At 39.9% G+C, this 21,428-nt stretch overlaps 2 protein-coding genes across 2 annotated transcripts; both read left to right on the top strand.

Moving 5' to 3' along the window:
• Positions 1–11,404: 11,404 nt before the first annotated feature.
• Or52w1 (olfactory receptor family 52 subfamily W member 1) lies at positions 11,405–12,367 on the top strand. Its single transcript, XM_027919926.2, has one exon. The coding sequence runs from the start codon at positions 11,405–11,407 to the stop codon at positions 12,365–12,367; it is 963 nt and encodes a 320-aa protein (XP_027775727.2).
• Positions 12,368–17,136: 4,769 nt separating this feature from the next.
• Positions 17,137–21,186, top strand: C9H11orf42 (chromosome 9 C11orf42 homolog). Its single transcript, XM_027919923.3, has 3 exons — positions 17,137–17,208; positions 19,985–20,788; positions 21,058–21,186. The coding sequence occupies exons 1-3, from the start codon at positions 17,137–17,139 to the stop codon at positions 21,184–21,186; spliced, it is 1,005 nt and encodes a 334-aa protein (XP_027775724.3).
• The last annotated feature ends 242 nt before the right edge of the window (positions 21,187–21,428 follow it).

The following is a 21,428-nucleotide window of genomic DNA, read 5'->3' as shown; positions in this document are numbered from 1 at the left end:
TGTATACAGAACTTTCCATCCAAAAGCATAATATAATTTTGTTTTCCAAGTACGCATAGACATTCACAAAAATTGATTCTATCCTGAGTCATAAAACAAGCCTCATCAAATTTTAAAAACTGAAATCACCCAGACCTATATTCTCTGGCCATAATGAAATCAAATTGTAAATCAATAACAATGAGAAACAAAGAGAATCTCTAAAAATCTGGAAATTAAATAACATACTTTTCAATAAACTATGGATCAAAAAGGAAATCATAAGAGAATGTTTATTTAAAGACACTGCACTGGATGAATGGAAATAAAATTATAAAAATGTGTGGATTGTAGCTTAAGCAGTTCTGAGAGGACATTTATAGCACCACAAATGTAAACCAGAAAAAAGGAAAGGCCTCAAATTAGCAATCTACTATTCAACCCCAATAAACTAGTGGAAAAAAAAGAAAAATATTAACCCAAAGCAAACAGAAGGAAGAAAATAATAAAGGTTGGAAATTAATGAAACTGAAAATTGGTAATATGGGGGAAATTAGTGAAATGAAAAGTTTGCTCTTCAAAACAGCAATAAAACTAACAAACTCTAGAAAGACTAATAAAGATAAAAAAAGATACAAGTAATATCAGGAATAAGATGGGGGATATCACAGTAGGCTCTATTACCATGATAGCTAATAAAGAAATACAACTTTACATTCATAAATATGATTATTTAGAAAAAATGAACCAACTCCTCAGAAACTATATACTACCAAAAAAACACAAAAATTCATAAAATTAACTGAGTAGTTCCATAATTATTTTAAAAATTAAACATTAATTAAAATCAAGAATCAATAAATGGGATGAATTCAAACTAACAAATTTCTTCTCAGCAAAAGAAACAATCTATGAGATGAATAGAGAGCCTACATCCTGGGAGCAAATTTTTATCCCTCACATATCAGATAGAACCCTAATCTCCAGGGTATATAAAGAACTCAAAAAGATAAACACCAAAAAACCAAATAACCCAATCAATAAATGGGCCAAGGACCTGAACAGATACTTCTCAGAAGAGGATATACAACCAATCAACAAATACATGAAAAATGTTCATCATTTCTAGCAATTAGAGAAATGCAAATCAAAACTACTCTAAGATTTCATCTCATTCCTGTCAGAATGGTAGCTATTATGAATACAAACAATAATAACTGTTGGCAAGGATGTGGGGGGAAAGGTACACTTATACACTGCTGGTAGGACTGCAAATTGGTGCAGTCAATATGTAAAGCAGTATGGAGATTCCTTGGAAAACTTGGAATGGAACCACCATTTGACCCAGCTATCCCTCTCCCCAGTCTATACCCAAAGGACTTAAAAACAGCATACTATAGGGATACAGCCCACATCAATGTTTATAGCAGCACAATTCACAATAGCTAAACTATGGGACCAACCTGGATGCCCTTCAATAGATGAATGGATAAAAAAAATGTGGCATACATACACAATGGAATATTACTCAGCAATAAGAGAATAAAATCATGGCATTTTCAGGTAAATGGTTGGAGTTAGAGAAGATAATGCTAAATGAAGTTAGCCAATCCCAAAAAAATACAAATTCCGAATGTTTTCTCTGATATAAGGAGGTTGATTCATAGCAGGATAGGAAGGCGGAGCATGGTGGGAATAGAGGAACTCTAGAAAGGACATAAGGGTGGGAAGGGAAGGGAGGGAGCAGGAGGTTAGAAATGATGGTGGAATGTGATGGACATCATTATCCAAAGTACATGTATGAAGACACGAACTGGTATGAATATACTTTGTATACAAGCAGTGATATGAAAAATTGTACTCTATATGTGTAATATGAATTGTAATGTGTTCCACTGTCATATATAAAAAAATTAATAAAAAATTAAACATGTAACTTAAAAACTTCTGAAAAAGAAATCTCTAGGCCTGCTTTATTTCACTGGAGAATCCTTCTTAACTTTAAAAAAGATTAGCCAAATTTAACACAATCTTTTCCAGAAAACAATAGACTAAAGGACACTTCCCACCTCAATATGAGGCCAGTTTAAGAGTGACCATACCAAAAAAAGAACTTTATATTATAAACATTAGCAAATTAAATCCAACAATATACAAAACATTCATCAATGTAATTCACTATATCAACAAGATAAAAAATAAGATCACATTAATTAGAGCAAAAAGAAAATTTTTACAAAATTTAGCATCTTTTCATGTCTAAAACACTTATCAACTTAGAAATAGAGGGGAATGATTGCAATTTAGTAATGCGAAAAATCCTACAGCTAACATCACACTAATGGTAAAAGATTGATTTTTTTTTTTTTTTTTTTTGGCAAGGTCAAGAACATAGCAAAGATATTGACTCTTGCTGATCTTAACATCATATTAGCCACTGAAATAAGAAAAGGAAATAAGTGGCATTCAGATGAGAAATTGTTGATAGAAATTATATCTACTCAGAAAAGAGTTTGGCAGTGTCTTAGCTAGGCTCTGCTTCTACAACAAAAATAACATAGACTGGGTGACTTTAACAAAAAATATTTACTTCTCACAGTTCTGAAGGATGGAAAGTCCAAGTCCAAGGCATCAACAGATTCAGCATCTAGCAAGGGTCTCCTTCCTGGTTCATGCATAGCTGTCTTCTTGCTGTTTCATCATATGGTGGAAGGGATGAGAAAGCTCTCTAAGGTCCCTTTTTAAGGGCGCTAACCCTGTTCAAGAGGGCTTTACCTTCATGACCTAATCACTGCTCAAAGGCTTATCTCCAATATCATTACATTGGGGATTAAGTTTCAACATATGATGAATTGAGGTGTGGGATGAGGGGAGTGGCATAAATATTCAACCTGTGGCAGGAGTGTTATAGTATATAGTTAGTTTATTAAACTAAACATCTAAACATGACCCAGCAACTGTACTCTTAAATATTTATCTCAGAGAAATCAAAACTTTTTGTTCCCATAAATGTTATATATGATTGTTCATAGCTTTATTAGCAATAGCCAAAAACTGGAAACACCTCAGATGTCCTTCAACAAGTATATGGCTAAACTAGTACATAAATACCATAAAATAATACCACTTGGTAATTAAAAATTACTGAACTAGCCAAAAGTGGTAGCACATACCTATAATCTTAGCTACTTGGGAGGCTAAGGTAGAAGGATTGCTAGTTAAGACTGCCCTGGCAACTTAGCAAGATCCTGTCTCAAAAAACAGCTGAGAATGTAGCCAAGTAGTAGAGTGACCCTAGATTTAAAAAAAAAAAAATGAATGAATGAAAAAGAATGAGCTATTGATACACACAACAACTTCAATAAATCTCAAAGGAATTATGAAGAGTCCAAGAAAAACAAATCCTAAAAGCTTATATGTTACTATGATCCCAGTCACATTCTTGAGAGGACAAAATTATATAGAGATTAGTGGTTTCTGGGAGTTCTTAACAGAAGTATGAGAGGGGAGAAAAGAGGTGGCTACATCTATAAAAGGGCAGAAAGAAGGATTCCTGTGGTAATGAAACTTTTATGTATCTTGACCGTCAATATGAATACCCTATTATACTGTGCAATAGTTTTTCAAGGTGGTATTACTGGGAGAAACTAGATAAATGTTATAAATGTTCTCTATATTATTTCTTACAACTGCATGTAAATATATAATTCTCATAATCAGAAGTGTATATACAGCTATTTAAAAAGAATACATTAAAGCTCTATCTATTGACCTGAAATATGTCTGCAATATGTTATTGTTAGGTAGCTAAGTGTAGTACCTGGTATAAAGTAGCTGCTCATTAAATATTTGCTCAATGAGTAAAAGGAAATTGCAGAAAATATATATTATTTCAAAATTTTAAAAAATAAAGAAAACCTAAACACTAAATATCTATGTTAGTGTAAGTACATATAAGCATATGAAAAGGTGTCAAAGGATGTAAAATGTTAACAAAAATTACCTTAGGAGTGGAAGAGGTGCTAGAAGGAGAGAAACATGTTTTTCCTTCATCTTCTTTACTTTGTGTTGCAATAAACATTTTGAAATTTGTATTTTTGGAAGAGATAATTAATAAATGATATTTTTAAAAGTATAGTTAGGTGGTTTGAGAAAAACCAAACCACCTAATAAAATGAAAAGTAAAGAATAAAAAAGATGAAAAGCAAAAACTAAAAATGGTTTGAATATTACTGTAAGATGCTTTTAGAACAGTGATAGCCAAATTGTATAAAATTTATGGAATGAAGCAAATGCAGTACTTATTTTCAAGGAAATTGTGGTAAGGACCCAAAGGAAAAAGAAGCTCAGAGATTTAGTGACAACAGACTAAGTGCAAGAAGCAAACATCAAAAATACGAACTCAAGAGACAGTCCATATGCAAGCTCTATAGACCACCAAACAACTCTCTGACATTGTCCCTTCCACCCAAAAATGGAGAAGGACAGGCTAGGAACACACACATGGAAGTGATCAGCCAGTGCAAAAATGGAGATAGATTCCAGAAGAGATGTATTTGAGTAATATGAAACTGAGAAAAAACTGATATTTGCAATGAATCTTCAGCCCCAGCCAGTGAACACTTAAAGTATAACAAGTTCTATAGGGTCTAGGACATTGCAGTCAGTACACAAGGGAAGGGAGAGCATAAAGGGTACTAGACAAAGAATTATGGAGTACTGAATGAGTAGGGGAAAACCAAATTGGAAGAACAACTTTGAAGAGCCATTTGACAATAACTTGCTAAAGAAAATGTGCATACCTTATGATCCAGCAATTCTATTTCTAGATAGTACGTTCTAGAGAAATTCATACCTCTGAAACTATTATACATTTTTCCATTAGTACATGGAGACATGTACTAAGATATCAATAGCAATTTTAAGTCTATTAATAAATATTTGGCTAAATTATATGCTACAAAACTGTGTAGCAAATTAAAGGGATAAGAAAGATGTATTTATTTATATAAATAGAACTCTAAAATATAATTTACTATACAGTAATTTATATAAATATTTCAAAGCACCAAATAACAAAAACATTAAAAACTGAATTAGAGGGTACATTCTAAAGTCATGATAATTATTGTTTTTAAGGTGAAAGAATGGGACATTATAGGGGATAAAAGAAATTTTAATTTTACCTGAAATTTTAAAGTCTTTTTTAAAAAAAGAACTAAAGGCAAGTGAGATGAAATATTAATAATTGACAATTCTGGGTGTGTTGATATTTGTGCATGTTCGATGCTTTGTACATTTGTATTGACCGGCTACTTCTCAAATAAAAGTATGACAAAAATAAAATATAAAGAACATGTTGGAGACAAGGGGATCAGTTATAAGGCTGCTGCAATATTCCAGAATAAGATTGTGAAGAATAAAATATGACACATTCCAACAGAGATAGAGAAGGGTCAGATACTCAAGCTGCTAATGAGATGAGACTTGATGGCTATTATATTGTCATCTTAGTCCATTCAGGCTTCCATAACAAAATGCCCTAGACTTCATGGTTTACATAACAGAAATTTCTCTTACAGTCCTGGAAGTGAAATCTAAGATCAAAGCGATTGCTAATAGGGCTCTTGACTGGGGCTCTCTTCCTGGCTTTGTAGTCAGTTCTGCCCTTACTGTCTGTACAAGGCATGGGGAAAGAGAGACCTCACTCTTCTCCTTGTTATGAGGACATTAATTTATTCAGGAGGACCCCAGCCTTGTGACCTCATAAATATCTAATGAGGGCTGGGGCTAGGGCTCAGTGGTAGAGCACTCGCCTGGCACACGTGAGGCCTGGTTCAATACTCAGCACCATATGAAAATAAAATATTGTGTCTACTTAAACTAAAAAAATACATACATACATAAATACTTAATGACTTCCCAAAGATTGAGGGTTAGAGCTGCAACATATATAGTGGGAGGGGCAGGGGGCACAAATATGCAGCACATAACAAATTAATACTGAGAGAATTTTTATTCATACAATAGTATTATATGACATACAATAAGGTCTTAATAATGTTTATTGAATCTGTGACATTGGTATTTTCCTGGTTGTAAGAGTTACCCATATAGTATGAACTCAGAAGGAGGAAGTATTGATAGGAAAAAAATAAAGTCACTATTATCTCAGAGAATAATTTCAAAGAATTAACTTCTTGAAGGATGGCCTCTTAGTGTGAAAAATAACTGAGGGGAGGGGGCAGAATTTAGAGGAGGAAAGATTGTTTTGGCTTACAGTTTCAGATGTTTCAGTTAAATGGTCTCCTGATACCATTGCTTTGGACTTGTGATAAGGCAGAACATGGTGGCAGAAGGATGTGGTAGAGGAAGCCTATCAGCTTATGGCAGCCAGAAAGTGAAGACAGAGAGACAGAAACAGAGAAGAGAAAAAGAAAAAGGGGGCATGGACAAGAAGTACTCTTCCAAAGCATGCCCCCAGTGATGAACTTCCTATAACCATGCCCACCACCTACAGTTTTTCACCACCTCGAAGTGATTCATTGAGCTATCCATGGTTTAATCCAATGATGAGGTCAGAGCCCTCATACAATCACTTCCCAAAAGTGCCTCCTCTTGATGAGGGCCACAACCAAGTTAAGATGGCGCCTGGCAGTATGCTAGGAGGAGTGGTTTCTGAGCCAGCGAGCCATTAAGATGATGAGGATTACTTAATGACTGACTGCTATGTCTAGATGATGTCAATTAAGTTAAGCTGTGTGTAATTAGTTAGGTATATGTATCTCTGCAGTCCGGCAGAGAAGCGGCTCCTGCTACCTTGGGTGCCCGCTACTTTGAGTTCTCAGTTCCTGCTGAGTTCACTTGCAGTAAAGTAGTTCCTGCTTCAACCTTCAAGTTGCTTGTCACCTCTCCGTTATTTTGCCCAGCCGGACTTAGGCAGCCCAGACGGACTACGGCATCCTCTGAACATTGCTCCATTGGGAACCAAGATTTCAAATACATGAGCCTTTGGGCTCCAAACCATAACATACATCCTCAACCCAATCCAAAAAGAGTCACTTCAAGAGCCCTCTTTCAAATGCTAGAGAATCCTTACAGGAAGCATCTTGTCTTGAATAAGAAAATCCTTTTATAAATCAACAAAGCACTGATTTCCTCAGCCATAATTAATCCAAGTGACTTAGTCAAAAAAAAACCTCTTCCATGCCTCACATTGAAGGAAAAGAATTATTGGATATGTGGTAGGGGGCATTGTTCTGGGTCCTAGCCTAATCTTACAGGTACAGTACTTCCTTAGAGACAAGAACAGCAACTGTGACCTCAGCAAGAAGGAATCACTGGTTATATATGGTCAAGGATAGCATTAGTTTCAGAGATTTGGTGACCAGGAGAAATGGCCCTGTTATGGATAAAGGAAAAGTAGGTAGGGTCAGCAGAAAATATCACAAAAGAGTTTATAAAAATTAGATATGATCTATTCCATATCCCTACCAGAACTTCAATTCTATCAGATCCTATTATAATGGAGAGGGAGAACACATCCTCTCAAATCTGAGGCCTCAGTGCAAGCACATCCACTATTCTAAGGACTGGGGACTCTCGGTGCCCCAGAGACTTATGGAGTAAACCTCTCATGTAAGATCTAGGGACCCTGAAATGAATGGAGGAAAGTGATGCTGGAAGACAGAATGGATGTGGTGGTTTGATGTCTCCTTCCATATCTCTATAAGATAGTGCCACCTGAGTTTACAGGGTCCCTCCATCTCTCTTGACAGTGAGGAAAGATGAGGACTCAAACTAGTATGCTGCCACTAGTCACAAAGGAGTCTCATACTAACCTGGGATTTTCAATTTCACAATTGGAAATTTGCCTTAGGAGATCTCCAAAATAGAATTCAGTGTTGAGAGGCACTCAACTAGGACCCAAGATTTTCTGATCCATAATCTATTATGAAAATGGATAATATGCTCTTATGTGCTGTTGTTCATGGAACAATTTAAACAAAAAAAAATCACAGAATAGGTCCACATAGACACGTGCCAATATCTGAGAACTCTATTCTATGGAAGGTGGTGGTAACTAAATTAACCAAAGGACTGAAAAAAATCAGGCTCAGTCTCCAAATAGAAAACACATCCTATTTTTCACATCAGCCTAGAAGCAAAAAAATAAATAACTTTGAGTTCCAGTGAATGGCCTCTCTCCTCCTCACACCTCACTCCCTGCAGAGGTCTAGCATCCTCCTCTGAGGAGCAGGTTCTGGAACATAGCCTCACAAGATCACAGGTATGTTACTAAATCCCCTCCTATAATTACAGGGAATGACCAGCCTGGTGACCCAACATGTGCTCAGAGAGCATCTGTAAGTATGGCTGAAGGCCTTAAGAGACCAATCAAGGAATTTTCTAGAGAAAAGTCTCCCAGTATATCTTGGATTACTGGAGAGCAAAACAGCACATATTTCCAAGAAATTAAGTACTTAAATTTTGGACATTTGGGACTTAATATATCTGACTTAAATCTTATAAATAACCTATGCACAAAAAACAGGTGCCTAAGATAGCCAAAAGTCTCGTTAGTGCTCTCTTGAAGTAAAAAGCATTTTTTCCAATCTCTCCTTCATGGTTCCCAACCCACACCTACCTCCTGAGTTTTCCTTTTCCTGCCCTCCCTCAATGGATGAGAGAAAACCATCTACTGTCTAATAATTGTAGTCCTTTCTACATTTTACCATTTAGCAATCCTGGGACCACCTGCCAATTCCAAAGACTCGAAAACTGCTTGTCCCAGGAGAAGGTATATTTTCCCCCAACTATTCTAGAACATTCCTACTCATGTGCTAGATCTCAGTTGAAATACTTGAAGTAATGACTAAGTATGTTAAAGCCATACTGTTTTAGTATCCTAACTCTGCTATTTAATAGCTGTGTGTTCTTGGGCAAGTTAATGATTCTGTGCCTTAGATTCTTTGTCTATAAGATGGGGAAAAGAATTGTACACACCTCAAATGACTTTAGTGAGATTAGGGCTTAGAACAGTGCATGCACACCGGAAACCCTACAGGATTTTTAGCCATTACTGATTCAAAGATTTCCACTGACTTTCCAGGAAGAGTGAAAGGCTTCTTTGTGTTACCCACCTAGCTGATAACTGACCAGAGTTAATGGTCTTTATAGCTCTCAACAACTGCTTATATCACTGTATCCACTAGATTATAAGCTCCTTGAAGGAAGTAGGTTCTTGTTTTTATCACTGTATCTTCACCACATGGCACAGGTCCAGGAACAAGATATTCAAACAGTTCTGCTTTACTATAGGTAAATTTGTATGTGATTCCATTTTCAAGAAACTAGGAGAACATTCAAAACTGTGCCCAGGGACTGGAGCTGAGTAGAAGAGCGTAGCATGCATACACCTCAAGCCTTTATCAGTTCCCTCAGCTTACTATTTGTGTTATGAACTACATCCATTCATACTTGGTGTTAAAACTTTCTACCCAATTCCAGATAAACCCACTTCACCACTTCACAATAATTCATAAGGTGTTTCCAACACTCACACAAGGGAAACTCCTGGTCTTTTTCAAGGAAAAGTATCATATTTATTGTAGTATTTAACCATATACCAGGTGTAAAACAGTTCTAGTATTTGTTTCTTATCTTTAATGTGTCATTGAGAAGTTTTTAAATGTTATGTCCATATCCCATTTTTCCAATAAGCCCCATGGTTTTTATTGTGTAATTTTTGCATAGTATGGTGATTTTAAGGATATGTCTCCTTATAATAGAACTGTACTTGGTAATCTTGCGGTTAATGGTAAATAACCCTTTCTCTTCTCCATGGATACCTAAGGCTCCTGAAACTGTAGGAGCCCCTATTAGTTATCATAGGCTATTTGAGCTAGCAGTTCTGTCCTACAATTAAAAGCAATAACTATTTATTCATAGCCATCTGCATGCCTGACACTGTAATAAGCAATGAAGATACCATGATTGATAAGAAGCAATGCTATAACTATTTCAGTCTGGGACAGGGGGGAGAAAAGTACACTAATTACAACAGAGGCAGGCATATACTATTAAAGAATAATACAAAGGTTTTTTTCTCCTAGACTTCAGGGAGTCAGCAAAGACCTCCCATAGGAAATGTTCTTTCCCAGATCTTTTCACTCCATAATTTCTTTCCTTGCTTGTTTTTTTCTTTGCCTTGTTACTGTACTCGGAGTTACTGGGCCCATCAGCACTGAGAAAAGAGGCAGAACACGGAAGAGTTAATATGGCACAGGTGGGAGGGGAAAAGGCCCTGAGGGAAACAAGATAAACAGCCACATAAAGGAGCCCACAGACATTGGTCAAGGTGAAAAGCAGCTACCATCACACAATGCTGTGTATCTTTCTCAAGCTTCTGCAGGTGACTTCTTCCTCATTCAACATTTGCTAAACTTCTGCTGGAGGCTAGATTTTGAGAGGAGTCTGTCTATTCATCCTGCCTTTTCCAACATCAAAGGTGATTCTTCTTCAAATCGTACTACTCTGGATTGAGCACCATGTCCTCCCTCTTTGTCACCTCCCCTCTATGGCACTCCAGAAATAAGACTCTAGTGGGACCCCCTTCTAGATCATGAAGAATCAAAGAAGACAGAGCAGGGAAGTTTCTTTTCTTAATGCCTCTCTTTCTCTGTTGTTCCCCAACCCCAACTTCAATTCTACCTGGTATTCAAGTTTACAAGATCTGCATCAAATTTAAGAATAATATGAGCACCCCACACCCCCAAAACCCACCAAGTTTTCTTCTATCACTAGGGGTTCCTATTACAGTTTCTCCTTTTCTTTCTATTCAGCCTCCTTGCTTTTTGGAGGGTTGCTGCCAAAAATGTTAGTGCTAGGAAAGACTTAGAATTGTTGTGCCCACCTCCATTATTGAGTTAGGAAAGCTGAAGCCCAGAGGTCCCTCCCAAGGATACAAAATCGAGGACTGAATAATCTAATCCCCATCCAGCATTGGCTTTTCCTCCATATACAAAGAATGAGACTGACTCTACTTGCACCCTGATAAAGAGAAGAGCATTCATCTAAGTTGTACTCTCAGCTGACCTCCAATTGGAGGGTTCTCGCTCTACCAGCCGCTATAGTAGTCACTCCCCTTCCTCACTACCATTGCACCCACCCACCTACTTCTCTGGCTACACTTACGGGTTTTTAGGAGCAAGGGATTCTCCCAACCTAGCTAAGACTGGGACCTTAATTATCCATCCAAAAACCCCTAAGCAAAGATTATACCCTTGTGATCTCCTGGCCTTTCACTACTCCTGTACATACTCCATGGATGGGTTTATGCCACTGTGACATATCCAAAATCTCCTTGTCCTTCTCCTATCCAGAATCATGTCCCTGTGATCCCCAGAGCTCCACCCTCTACAGGATGGTAGAAACTCCACAGTCCAACTCCACCTTCCTATATCCAACCTTTTTCTTGCTGACTGGTATTCCAGGGTTAGGGGGAGCCCAAGCCTGGCTGACAATGGTGTTTGGGCCCATGTACCTGCTGGCCCTGCTGGGTAATGGAGCACTGCTGGCAGTGATACAGATAGACTCCACACTGCACCAGCCCATGTTTTTACTCCTGGCCACACTGGCAGCCACAGACCTGGGCTTAGCTACATCCATAGCCCCCGGTTTGCTGGCTGTGCTGTGGTTTGGGCCCCAACCTGTGCCATACACTGCCTGCCTGGTTCAGATGTTCTTTGTACATGCACTGACTGCTGTGGAATCTGGTGTACTTTTGGCTATGGCCTGTGATCGAGCTGTGGCAGTAGGGCGTCCACTGCACTACTCTATCTTAGTCACCAAAGCCCGTGTGGGTTATGCAGCCTTGGCACTTATACTGAAAGCTGTAGCTATTGTTGTGCCTTTCCCTCTGCTGGTGGCACGATTTGAGCACTTCCATGCCAAGACCATACACCATGCCTACTGTGCACACATGGCAGTAGTAGAGTTGGTGGTAGGTAACACACGAGTCAACAACCTGTATGGGCTGGCACTTTCACTGGCTGTGTCAGGTGTGGATATTCTAGGCATCTCTGGTTCCTATGGGCTCATTGCCCACACAGTGCTGCGGCTGCCTACTCGGGAGGCCCATGCCAAGGCCTTTGGTACATGTAGTTCTCACATCTGTGTCATTCTGGCCTTCTATGTGCCTGGTCTTTTTTCCTATCTCACACATCGCTTTGGCCATCACACTGTCCCAAAGCCTGTGCACATCCTTTTCTCCAACATCTACTTGCTGCTGCCACCTGCCCTAAATCCCCTCATCTATGGAGCCCGCACCAAACAGATCAGGGACCGACTCCTTGAAACTTTTACATTCAAGAAAAGCCAGTTTTAGTGGACAGTGATGACAATGAAGGCTAGACTAGGATAGAGGTGGCAGGGGACAGTTGGAGGAAATTCTGGAGTCTGGGAGTATGGGTTATATTGTCTGTTCCATTGTCTGCAATATGACTGCAATAAGAAATATTTGCTGTGAAACTCCTACTAGATACACCACTGGTATCTGAACCCTTTGGCCTACCCATGTGTCCTGCCTAAGGGAGGAGGGCAGGAGGCAGGAGCTACACATTACCCTGCCAGGAAAATAAGGTGAGGAATCATAATAAACAAGATCTAACTGAAATGTATCTTTTTTTCCTACTCCTACACCCATTGTTTTGGCCTAAGTTGAAAAACTAAGCTCCTCTACAGACCCCAAACTTTGGGGGCTTGGTACTGCCACAAAGGGTGGTACTGCCTCTCAAGATAAATGCTTAGGTACTTGTCTGGGACCACAGCCCTCTCTTTTATAAAGCCAGATTCTGTTTTCAGCCTGTCCTCAAGAATGGAGCTATAGAGGCTTATCCTCCACCTTCTGAGAATCTGGAAAGATAACGTACCCTGTGATGCCAATTTGGCCAGAACACTGGTTTTTAAGACATTCCTAAATCAGAGGATCCTCTTGGTCTCGTGTATAATTGTCATTCCTCTTCCCTCACTTCCACCAAATTCCCAAGAATTAATAGCTAGAACTTCTTTCCCTGGGCCAAGGATCCAACTGAAAAAGAATCTGATGTTCTAGAAAATCATTGTAACCACATCATCTACTTGCCCGAAACTGAGCCACTTTTTTGATCTCTTGCCAATCGTCCCTTTTATGCACCCTCAGTCAAGAATGTATACTCCCCAAACAAAATCCTCATCAGCACCCCTATCTGTCCTGGTCAACATCAGTAATAGCACATGATGTCAGTGCAATATGATGAAATAGGAAGATTTCACACTGCTGCAGCTGCCGAAATAGAGGTACTAAAAAGGAAGGGTCACAGTGTTACCCAACAGGAGATTCATTTTCACCTAAAACTGCAGAATGGAAGGAATATTATATAAAGGTCTTACACACCAGCATGGGTTTCAAAATGAGGATAATCTTATATAGAAGGCCAGGAGTCACTGGTGTGGGTCAGAGAAAGCTGCAGGCTGCACAGGCAACAAGCAAACTCAAGCTCTCCAAGAAAACTATCTAACCACAGGTACTAGAAATAGCCATGAAGACCTGGAGCCTGGAAAAACCCAACCCACACAGCTCCAACAGCTGGACCAAGCATGATGGGACACAACAAAGACAAGGCAGCTGCAGAACTGAAAAAGCAAATGATGCCATCTCTACGGCCACATGGGATCTCATCAGGTCCTTTACAAAGATCCAAAGAAATAGCTCAGATTTGCATAATTTTCAGATGTTCACACTGAACCCAAGTGGATGAGGAGCATATCTACAATCTCCCCAACTGCTAGTTCAGTCATTCTCAAGACTAATTTTTTTTCATGAAGTTCTGAGTTTAAAAGTCCTCTAAGCCATAATTTCGTGGATAACTGTGACAAAATACTGATGAGTTACAATTCTTTAAGATGTCCATGTCCTTCTCTTAAAAGAGATTTATCTTTAATAAATCTGAGAAAATAATTGAGATATGAACAAACATATATGCAGCAAGATGTTTATTACAACATTATAAAGAAATATAAAGAAGTTCCTGTGTGTTATCTCATGTCACACATACATACACACACACCATTTCTTACCATTCCCCTCTGATACATGAAAAGGGAAATCATATGCAGCCAGTATTCATAAGCATTGAATTCTGTCACCCTCCCACCACAGGAAGACTCTTCTAAGGCACCTTCAATCCCTGGTTGTGTACAATTCTCCGAAGTAGCTGGTTCCAAAGCTGTATGTTGTCCAAAGTAAGGAATTTCTTTCTTCAAGCCAAAAATCTATAACCTTGGACATTTGTACTTTGCTCTGCACTAAGACTGCATACATACCATTCTTGTAATGTATTTATAAAGCTTTACTAGCACTCTCTGATGCCTCATAGTAACCTGAGAAGTTTTTTTATAACTTTGGTCCAAAACTTGACCTCAACCATTATGACCCTATTCATAGTCTTTATCTCATTTAGTATAAATATTCATACATTTAACTGAAGAAATGTTTATGAGGTTGATTATAGGGTACTGCCCTAAATCCTGCTGGGATATTACTTAATATATGATATATATGCTGTATTTTCTTTTTATCAACAAATTCCCAACTCCAAAACATACTGTCTCAAGAAGTTTCAAATAAGAAATTAGGGACTCATCTGATTATCCTTATAGCCTGAGAGAAGTGAAGAGACTTATTAGGGCTCTTTATTCCTCTACAGTCTTTGCTGTCAATACTATTCTGTAGTGCCCAAGAGGTACCTGCAAAGAACCTCATGTTCTCTGGATAAACATTCCCATTTATTCCCCTCATGTTCTCCATTCGGATAACCCTCCAATATTCTGCAGATGATCTGTGCCTCTTTTCCAAGGGGACCCCAGAAACCCTGGCAGCAGGATATGGCCCAAACAACTCAGTTCTTGGGCTTACCAGCTCCATTCAGGACTCAGTTGACATCTGTTTACCTTCAATAACTTTCAGTCTCAGACTCTATGAGCCAAAAGGAAAGAAACTTACTTAATGTCAGTGTACAGCAGTATGAAATTTAGGGAAGCCTACAGACTCACAGTGATAAGAAAGCAAGATAAAGAAGACAGACGGTATAAGCTTCTGAGGAGGACCCAATTCTTCAGGACCCAATTTTTCCTGAGCCCATCTCTATGAACAAAAATCCTAGATAAATCTTCCTCATCCTATTTCACCAGCAACCCATTATTCTCTTCTCTACCTCATCAACCCACTTCATTGTGGACTCCCCTCAGCATCTACAAGTACTCCATTCTCCATCTCTGTTTATCAGTCACTCTCGATGTCTCTGTACTTCTGCAACTCTGCCTTCTTGCACTGTAAGTTTTATCACTTTTATGCTTACTTTCATTGTGAATGCCTCTTTCCCTCTACCTTTGTCTTACTCATTGAGAATTCTTTTCTGAAGAAAAGAGAGGTACCAATTATACTACACTAAATAATCTCTCCTTATGAAAATAAAAAATGTACTAAAAGGAAGTGACTTGGTTTCACTTGTCTTAACATGAAATTTGAGGTTTCTGATTTGTTCTGTTGTGGCTTTTCTCCCATCCTGCCCATTTCCTGTTAACTAAGCCACCATGTACTTTCCATCTAGCATACATCTCTCCCACCACACAACGTGAACAGAAGAACATGTTGATTTCTCCCTTCACCAAAAGGAATTATTGTTTAATGGCTTAAGTTAGAATCAAGATGACTTAGATTTGAATCCTAGATATTCCACTAACTCACTGTATGCCCTGAGCTAATTACTCAACTTTTCTGAGGTCTTTCTTCAAAGGATCAACGGTATCTGGCATAGACTCTAGCATAAAAAAGCTCAACAAATATTTGATATATTTGATATTAACTCCCCTCCTGAAAAATAGGACAAAGCTCACTGTCAAATATTTGCTCAAAGACCTAATACCCACATATTTAGCAATACTTTCCTCTGAGGCCAGTTACATCTTTTTTGGGAAATTTTTCTTGACAACACTCTTTCCTACCACAGTAGAACCCTTCTCTGGGCCCTACCTTCATATCACCTCCACCAGCTCATTAGACAGCTAACTTTATGGGATAGCTCTATACTCTGGATCAAGTTAGGGAAGGACACTCCCTATACGCAAGAGGTCTTCATGTGCACAAAGGACACTTGCCACAGAGACTGAGAGAACTCTTTGGACAGATAAGGTACGGAGTGGGAGAATAGTTACCAGGCTCTATCTTCTCCAGTAAGATACTAGGTTGAGACCTCTGGACAAAGACATAAGGAAAGATAACAGGTAAGAGTTGGAGTGGGAGAGAAGCAACTAGACACAAATCAGCCTAAGACAGAGTGAAGAACATAAAGAATTTCCCTCAAATTTACTTGGGCATTTCTGATTTCCTGAAAATTCTCTCCAGTTACTAAGGCAACATTATCCCAATTAGAGTCTTATCCTCCACATTGTCAATGCTCAGCATGCCACCCACCTACACACATGCCTGCTTTTCACTGTACTTATAACTCACCCATTAATAATGGGTTTCAATCTAGGCTGCATACTAAAATGGTTAAAGAAGCTTTTAGAAACCGTGCCCAGGCACACCCAGATCAATTAAATCAGAATCTCTGGAATTAGGAGATAGACAAACATCAATAATTTTTAACATTCCTAGATAATTCCAATGTGTAACCAAAGTTGAGAACCATTGCTTGGATCTAAGTTGAAGCTATATTTTCATGTCCTTCAGGATCCCTATTCATCCTCACAAAGAAGTCTTATGCAGCTAAATAGACAGTAAATTGCTTCAGGAAGGCTACTAAAAGGAGGAAAGCCCTGATCCTGTCTCCTTAGAAGACCAAGAACTACACACATAAACATATCCTAAAAGATACCTACATTTTCCTCCCTTAAAGCAGGAGGATGAATAGGTCACTCAGGAATATGAACCGCAGGCTGTAGTGAAGCTAAGAGAGTTACTGTCCTCTCCTATCCAAGACTCCATCACCTAGCAGGACCTCTATGACCTCACGAATAATAGGTCAGAGCCCAAGGCCTGGGTCCTCACCTTGCAGGGCAGCTTGGGGTTTCCGCAGCAGCCACTGCCCTACCCAATCCTTCCCACACCCCACCATGTTGGTTAGTAACCCCCACCTGCTAACACTGGATGAAGCTGACGCTACCTGGACCCTCATCAAGGATAAGGTGGGTAAAGTAAGGAGGCTAAAGAGGAAGTCAAAGTATGACCCAGATGGGTCTGAGCAGCTTGTAAGTAGGAAAGGGTAATAAGTCTAAAACAACAGTAAAATAACATTTTCTCAGTGCTTGCTTATGTGTCAGGCTCTGGGGTAAAGTGCTTTGCACAAATCATTTCATATAATCCTAACTGCAAAATTATTAAGAAAAGTTCCTCAAAAAGCAATGTATAGGGAGCTATGAGAGCAGAGAAGAGAAGCAGGAAGTCAAAGATAGAACTTGGAAGGTCAGGAAGGTGTCCTGGAGAGTGACATTCTGGCTAGAGAAGAAAGAATTATTTACACAAAAAGGAAGAGAAATAGCTGGCACATAAAAGGTACATATTATGAATGAGTTAATGTGCAGGTGGATGGGGAGTGAATAGTATACTAATTAAAGGTAAAGCATATGGATCCCTATTCAACCTCACAAAGAAGTCAAATGCTCATTTGCAATCTGCAGTCTTCTACAGCAAAGTAGTAGTCGTGAAAAGGAAGCAAAGAAGTATAGGGGATGATCATGAAAAGTCGTTTAAACTTCCTATGTGATCTAGAACTTTACCTTAAACCCCATAACAAATATTCTCTCCACCTTAATTCCAACAAAGTGAGAAATTTGGGTTTGAGCCAAATGTGTAAATTTTAAGGAGCAAAAGAGATCATAACTGTGTATGGGATGCAGGTGTCCAATAAGTCCCACCAGATTACTTGTCAGCTAAAGGATAGATAGCTGCAGTTTTCTCAGCTTGGAGAATCAGGTTATGGCTATGTGATTTGATGGGAAATGTATTTAAAGCATTCAATAGAAGCTAGTCTGAAAAGCTTAAACCATCTTAAAGCAATGTCTACCAGACTCAAAACAGCCTTAATGGCAGGTAGCTACCATTTCCTGGGAAGCTGCTCACCACAAAGATCAGGGAAGTGGAAATGAAAGTGCCAAGGTCTTGCCAAGTTTTGAAAGTAACTGATTTCAGCAAGGCAGAAGGCTGAATCTGGACTAGTCTAATCAGAATTAGAGTAAAAGTAAAAGGGGTAATTCCACTATTAGAATGCTATACCATCTCTAAGTAAGAAAAGAAAAAAATAAAATAAAACCTCACTATACTATTTAAATGGAAGATCAGAGTAGAGATGTGCAGGTTAAGTCACCAGTGATACGTGGCAAATTTAAGGAACAGGGTAGGGTACCTTTGAGTGACCTTGTTTCTTGTCTGCAGAAATGATGACAATTTACTGGGTACCTTGTAAAATATGTGGCTAAACAGAATGTGCCTCAAGAACTCCTCCCCACTCAGCATTCCAAACAAAATATAACTAAGAAGATAATTTTCTACCATCACTTTCCTGAGATGGCCCTAGGAAACCTAAATTTATACCCTTTAAGGTCTGTACTTTACCTTAGTTCAGTAGTAGCAGAAAAAAAATAGTCTCAAATGGTGACTCTACAGATATGTTAGATTTGGGGGCTGGGAATAGGGAATAAAGTATAGCACTTTAAGCACTGGGCTCAAATATGAAGGAGACTCAAAAGAGGAATTTTTATCTACCCTTGCTCTCTAGCTGAATAGAGAGCCAGAAGTCTTAGCCAGTGAAAACTTGGAATGGATTAAGATAACAACAACTAAGTACAATTACTAAAGAGGATCCTATAGGTCATGAAGTCTGCCATACTTTCTAATAGCTGGGTTACCAAGCCCAAAAGAAAACCCAGACAAAAAGGAAATAAACAGGGAACTTAAGTGCATGCTGGAACTAAAATTATAAAGATGAGGATTAAACTTCCTAAAACAACTTATCCTCTACAACTAGGGTGAAAAGTATATTACTAAGAGGTACTTGACATACTTTATAGACAGAAAATGGACATTATGAATCTATTTCTGCACATGCATTCTTGGCTAATGTAACCAATCACCTAGGAATGATCCTTGAAATTTCTTTTCCCATACCACTTGAGACCAAATTCTACTAGTCCTATGACCTAAATATAGTAATATTTTCTCCACATTATTTTAGTTCAGGGATTCATCATGTTTTGCCTAGAGTATTTCAATACTTTATATGACATCTCTTATTTTATGCCTTCCTATAACAATCAGCTTTCTAAAACACCTATCTGGCCCTGTCCCTCTTACCCAGAGTCCTTCAAGTGGCTCCCCATTACCCTCAGTATAAAATTCCAATCCCTTATGAAATGCATGCACACAAGGCCTTTCATAATCTAGTTTCTGTGTGCCCATCCCTCCTCATACTTTACATGTAAGTATCATGAAATTATGTGTTCCTAAACACGTCCCTCATGGTTTAAAAGTTCAGAATTTTTCTCATTGGCTGTCCCTTCTTACTGGAATGATTATTTTCCTATCTGGTTAATTCTTTCAAAATTCAAGTATTATCACCTAGAAACCTTCTTTGATCCTCTTTCTAGCAAAGACAAAGGTTGTTAGGTCGCTTCTTCTCTTCTTCATATCTTGTTATTACTTCACTTAGCTGACTACTTACACTTGTCTCCTTCATTAGACTGAGCTATACTGGACAAGAACAGTGTCTCACTCTTACCTGTATCCTAGTACCTAACACATAGTAGACATTCTGCAAGAGAGAACTGGTGGATAAGCAGTAGGTATAAGTCTGGGCATGTAGAGATGTAACTGAACAGGAAACAGTGGGAAGGTCAATCTGGAGTAGGCTATCAGTTAACTCCTGACCCTAACTCAGTAACTCACTTATAAACTGGCCACCTACAGGTCATCGAGGAGCGCTTTGGGTCCAATGTAGTGGCAGTACCTTTCCTGTCGGATGCAGCCTGCTATGACCTACTGGGTGTGCTAGTGAAACAGTCCCGCTCAGCCCACTCCCGCCTGGCTTTGCCAGGTCGGCAGGGCCGGAGGGCACTAAAGCCAGTGGGACCACTACCAAACCTCCTAGAACAGGCAGGGTCTGAGGGTGTCTTTTCCCACTGCACTCGGGAATACTCACCAAATGGACGAGCAGAGATAGCCTATGAAGAGATGCGACTGTTGGATGGGCAGCCCTGCCGAATCCGCCTACATATGGGTGGCCTACGTAAGAAGGTTGCCTTCCTGTTGCTGCCACCAGGACAGGTGAGCCTACAGCAGACTCTTCCCTGGCTCCGAAGCACCCACAGCATCTATGTCATCTATCAGGTCTTCTCCTGCTCCTGGCTGCAGCTAGGGCTGTTACCTACAGCCCGTGAGCCCCAGCTGCTCCGGTTACAGTGGTCATTGCCTGTTGCCTTCTCCTGCCTCAAGTTTTCATTGCAGCCCAAGGGTGTACTGGGACCACAGAAGCCTCTAATCAAAGACCCACTGCCCCATGGAGCCAACTGGGTCAGACCCAACCTCAGTTTCATACCAACTCTGGCCCCCACATCAGCACCTGCTGACCCCCCAGAAGCTGCTGATGTGCCCCCACCTGTCCCAGCCCCAGCTACACCTCCACCCCAGGAAGGGCCAGAGGGCAGACCCACCAGATTCTCCTACAAGGGCCGAAACCCCTTCCGGAGAGGGCCCCAGATGCTGTCAGGTACTGCTAAAGGAAGTGAAGATGAAATGGGTGGGAGGGACAAGATGGGAGAAGGATGGGACCTGAGGAGTATAGCCCAGGAATATGTGGGTAACCCAAGACTATGCACAGGTCCCTGGTGCAGGGAATGGAGTGAAGGAGCCAGGGGTGGGTGAGATGGAAGCATGGCCCTGGTGAGGGGGTGGTAATAGCATGGGGGACCAGAGGGTGGGACTAGGGAGGCAAAAAGACCAGGGCATGAGTCAAGCTGTTACTATCCCCAACCCTGGCAGAGAACTGGCTCTTCAGCCCCCGCAGCCCCCCACCAGGAGCCCAGGGTGGGGGCCCCGGGGATCCCGATCGGCACTCCATGTCCCTGCCCCTGCTGCAGGGTCTGTCCTCGGAGTTCGACAGCGACGACTGAAGCTGAGGCGAGAGATGCAGGGGGCAAGGCCCCCAAGATCTGGCATAGGGATACTGGTTCCCAATAAACATCAGCTGCTGCTCCCCAGAACCTGGACTTATGCTGCTTCTTCATTCCGGGGTCCAAAGAACAGAGAGTTTTCCCACTTTTTCCCTAGGCTTCAAGTCCTCTCACCAGCTAAGGGCATAAGAGATACCTTGAAACCCTGGCATCGATGTCATCACCAGAGAAAAATACCCCTG

Source organism: Marmota flaviventris, chromosome 9 (assembly GCF_047511675.1).
Source record: "Marmota flaviventris isolate mMarFla1 chromosome 9, mMarFla1.hap1, whole genome shotgun sequence".
NCBI classification, from domain to species: Eukaryota; Metazoa; Chordata; class Mammalia; order Rodentia; family Sciuridae; genus Marmota; species Marmota flaviventris.
Note: the sequence above shows the minus strand (reverse complement) of the source record. Positions and strands in the feature narration are given on the sequence as shown.

Coding starts and splice junctions, on each gene's coding strand:
- C9H11orf42 (XM_027919923.3), top strand. CDS start 17,137: ATGTTGGTTAGTAACCCCCACCTGCTAACACTGGATGAAGCTGACGCT. Junction 17,209..19,984: donor GGACCCTCATCAAGGATAAG/GTGGGTAAAGTA, acceptor GGCCACCTACAG/GTCATCGAGGAGCGCTTTGG. Junction 20,789..21,057: donor CCCAGATGCTGTCAGGTACT/GCTAAAGGAAGT, acceptor ACCCTGGCAGAG/AACTGGCTCTTCAGCCCCCG.
- Or52w1 (XM_027919926.2), top strand. CDS start 11,405: ATGGTAGAAACTCCACAGTCCAACTCCACCTTCCTATATCCAACCTTT.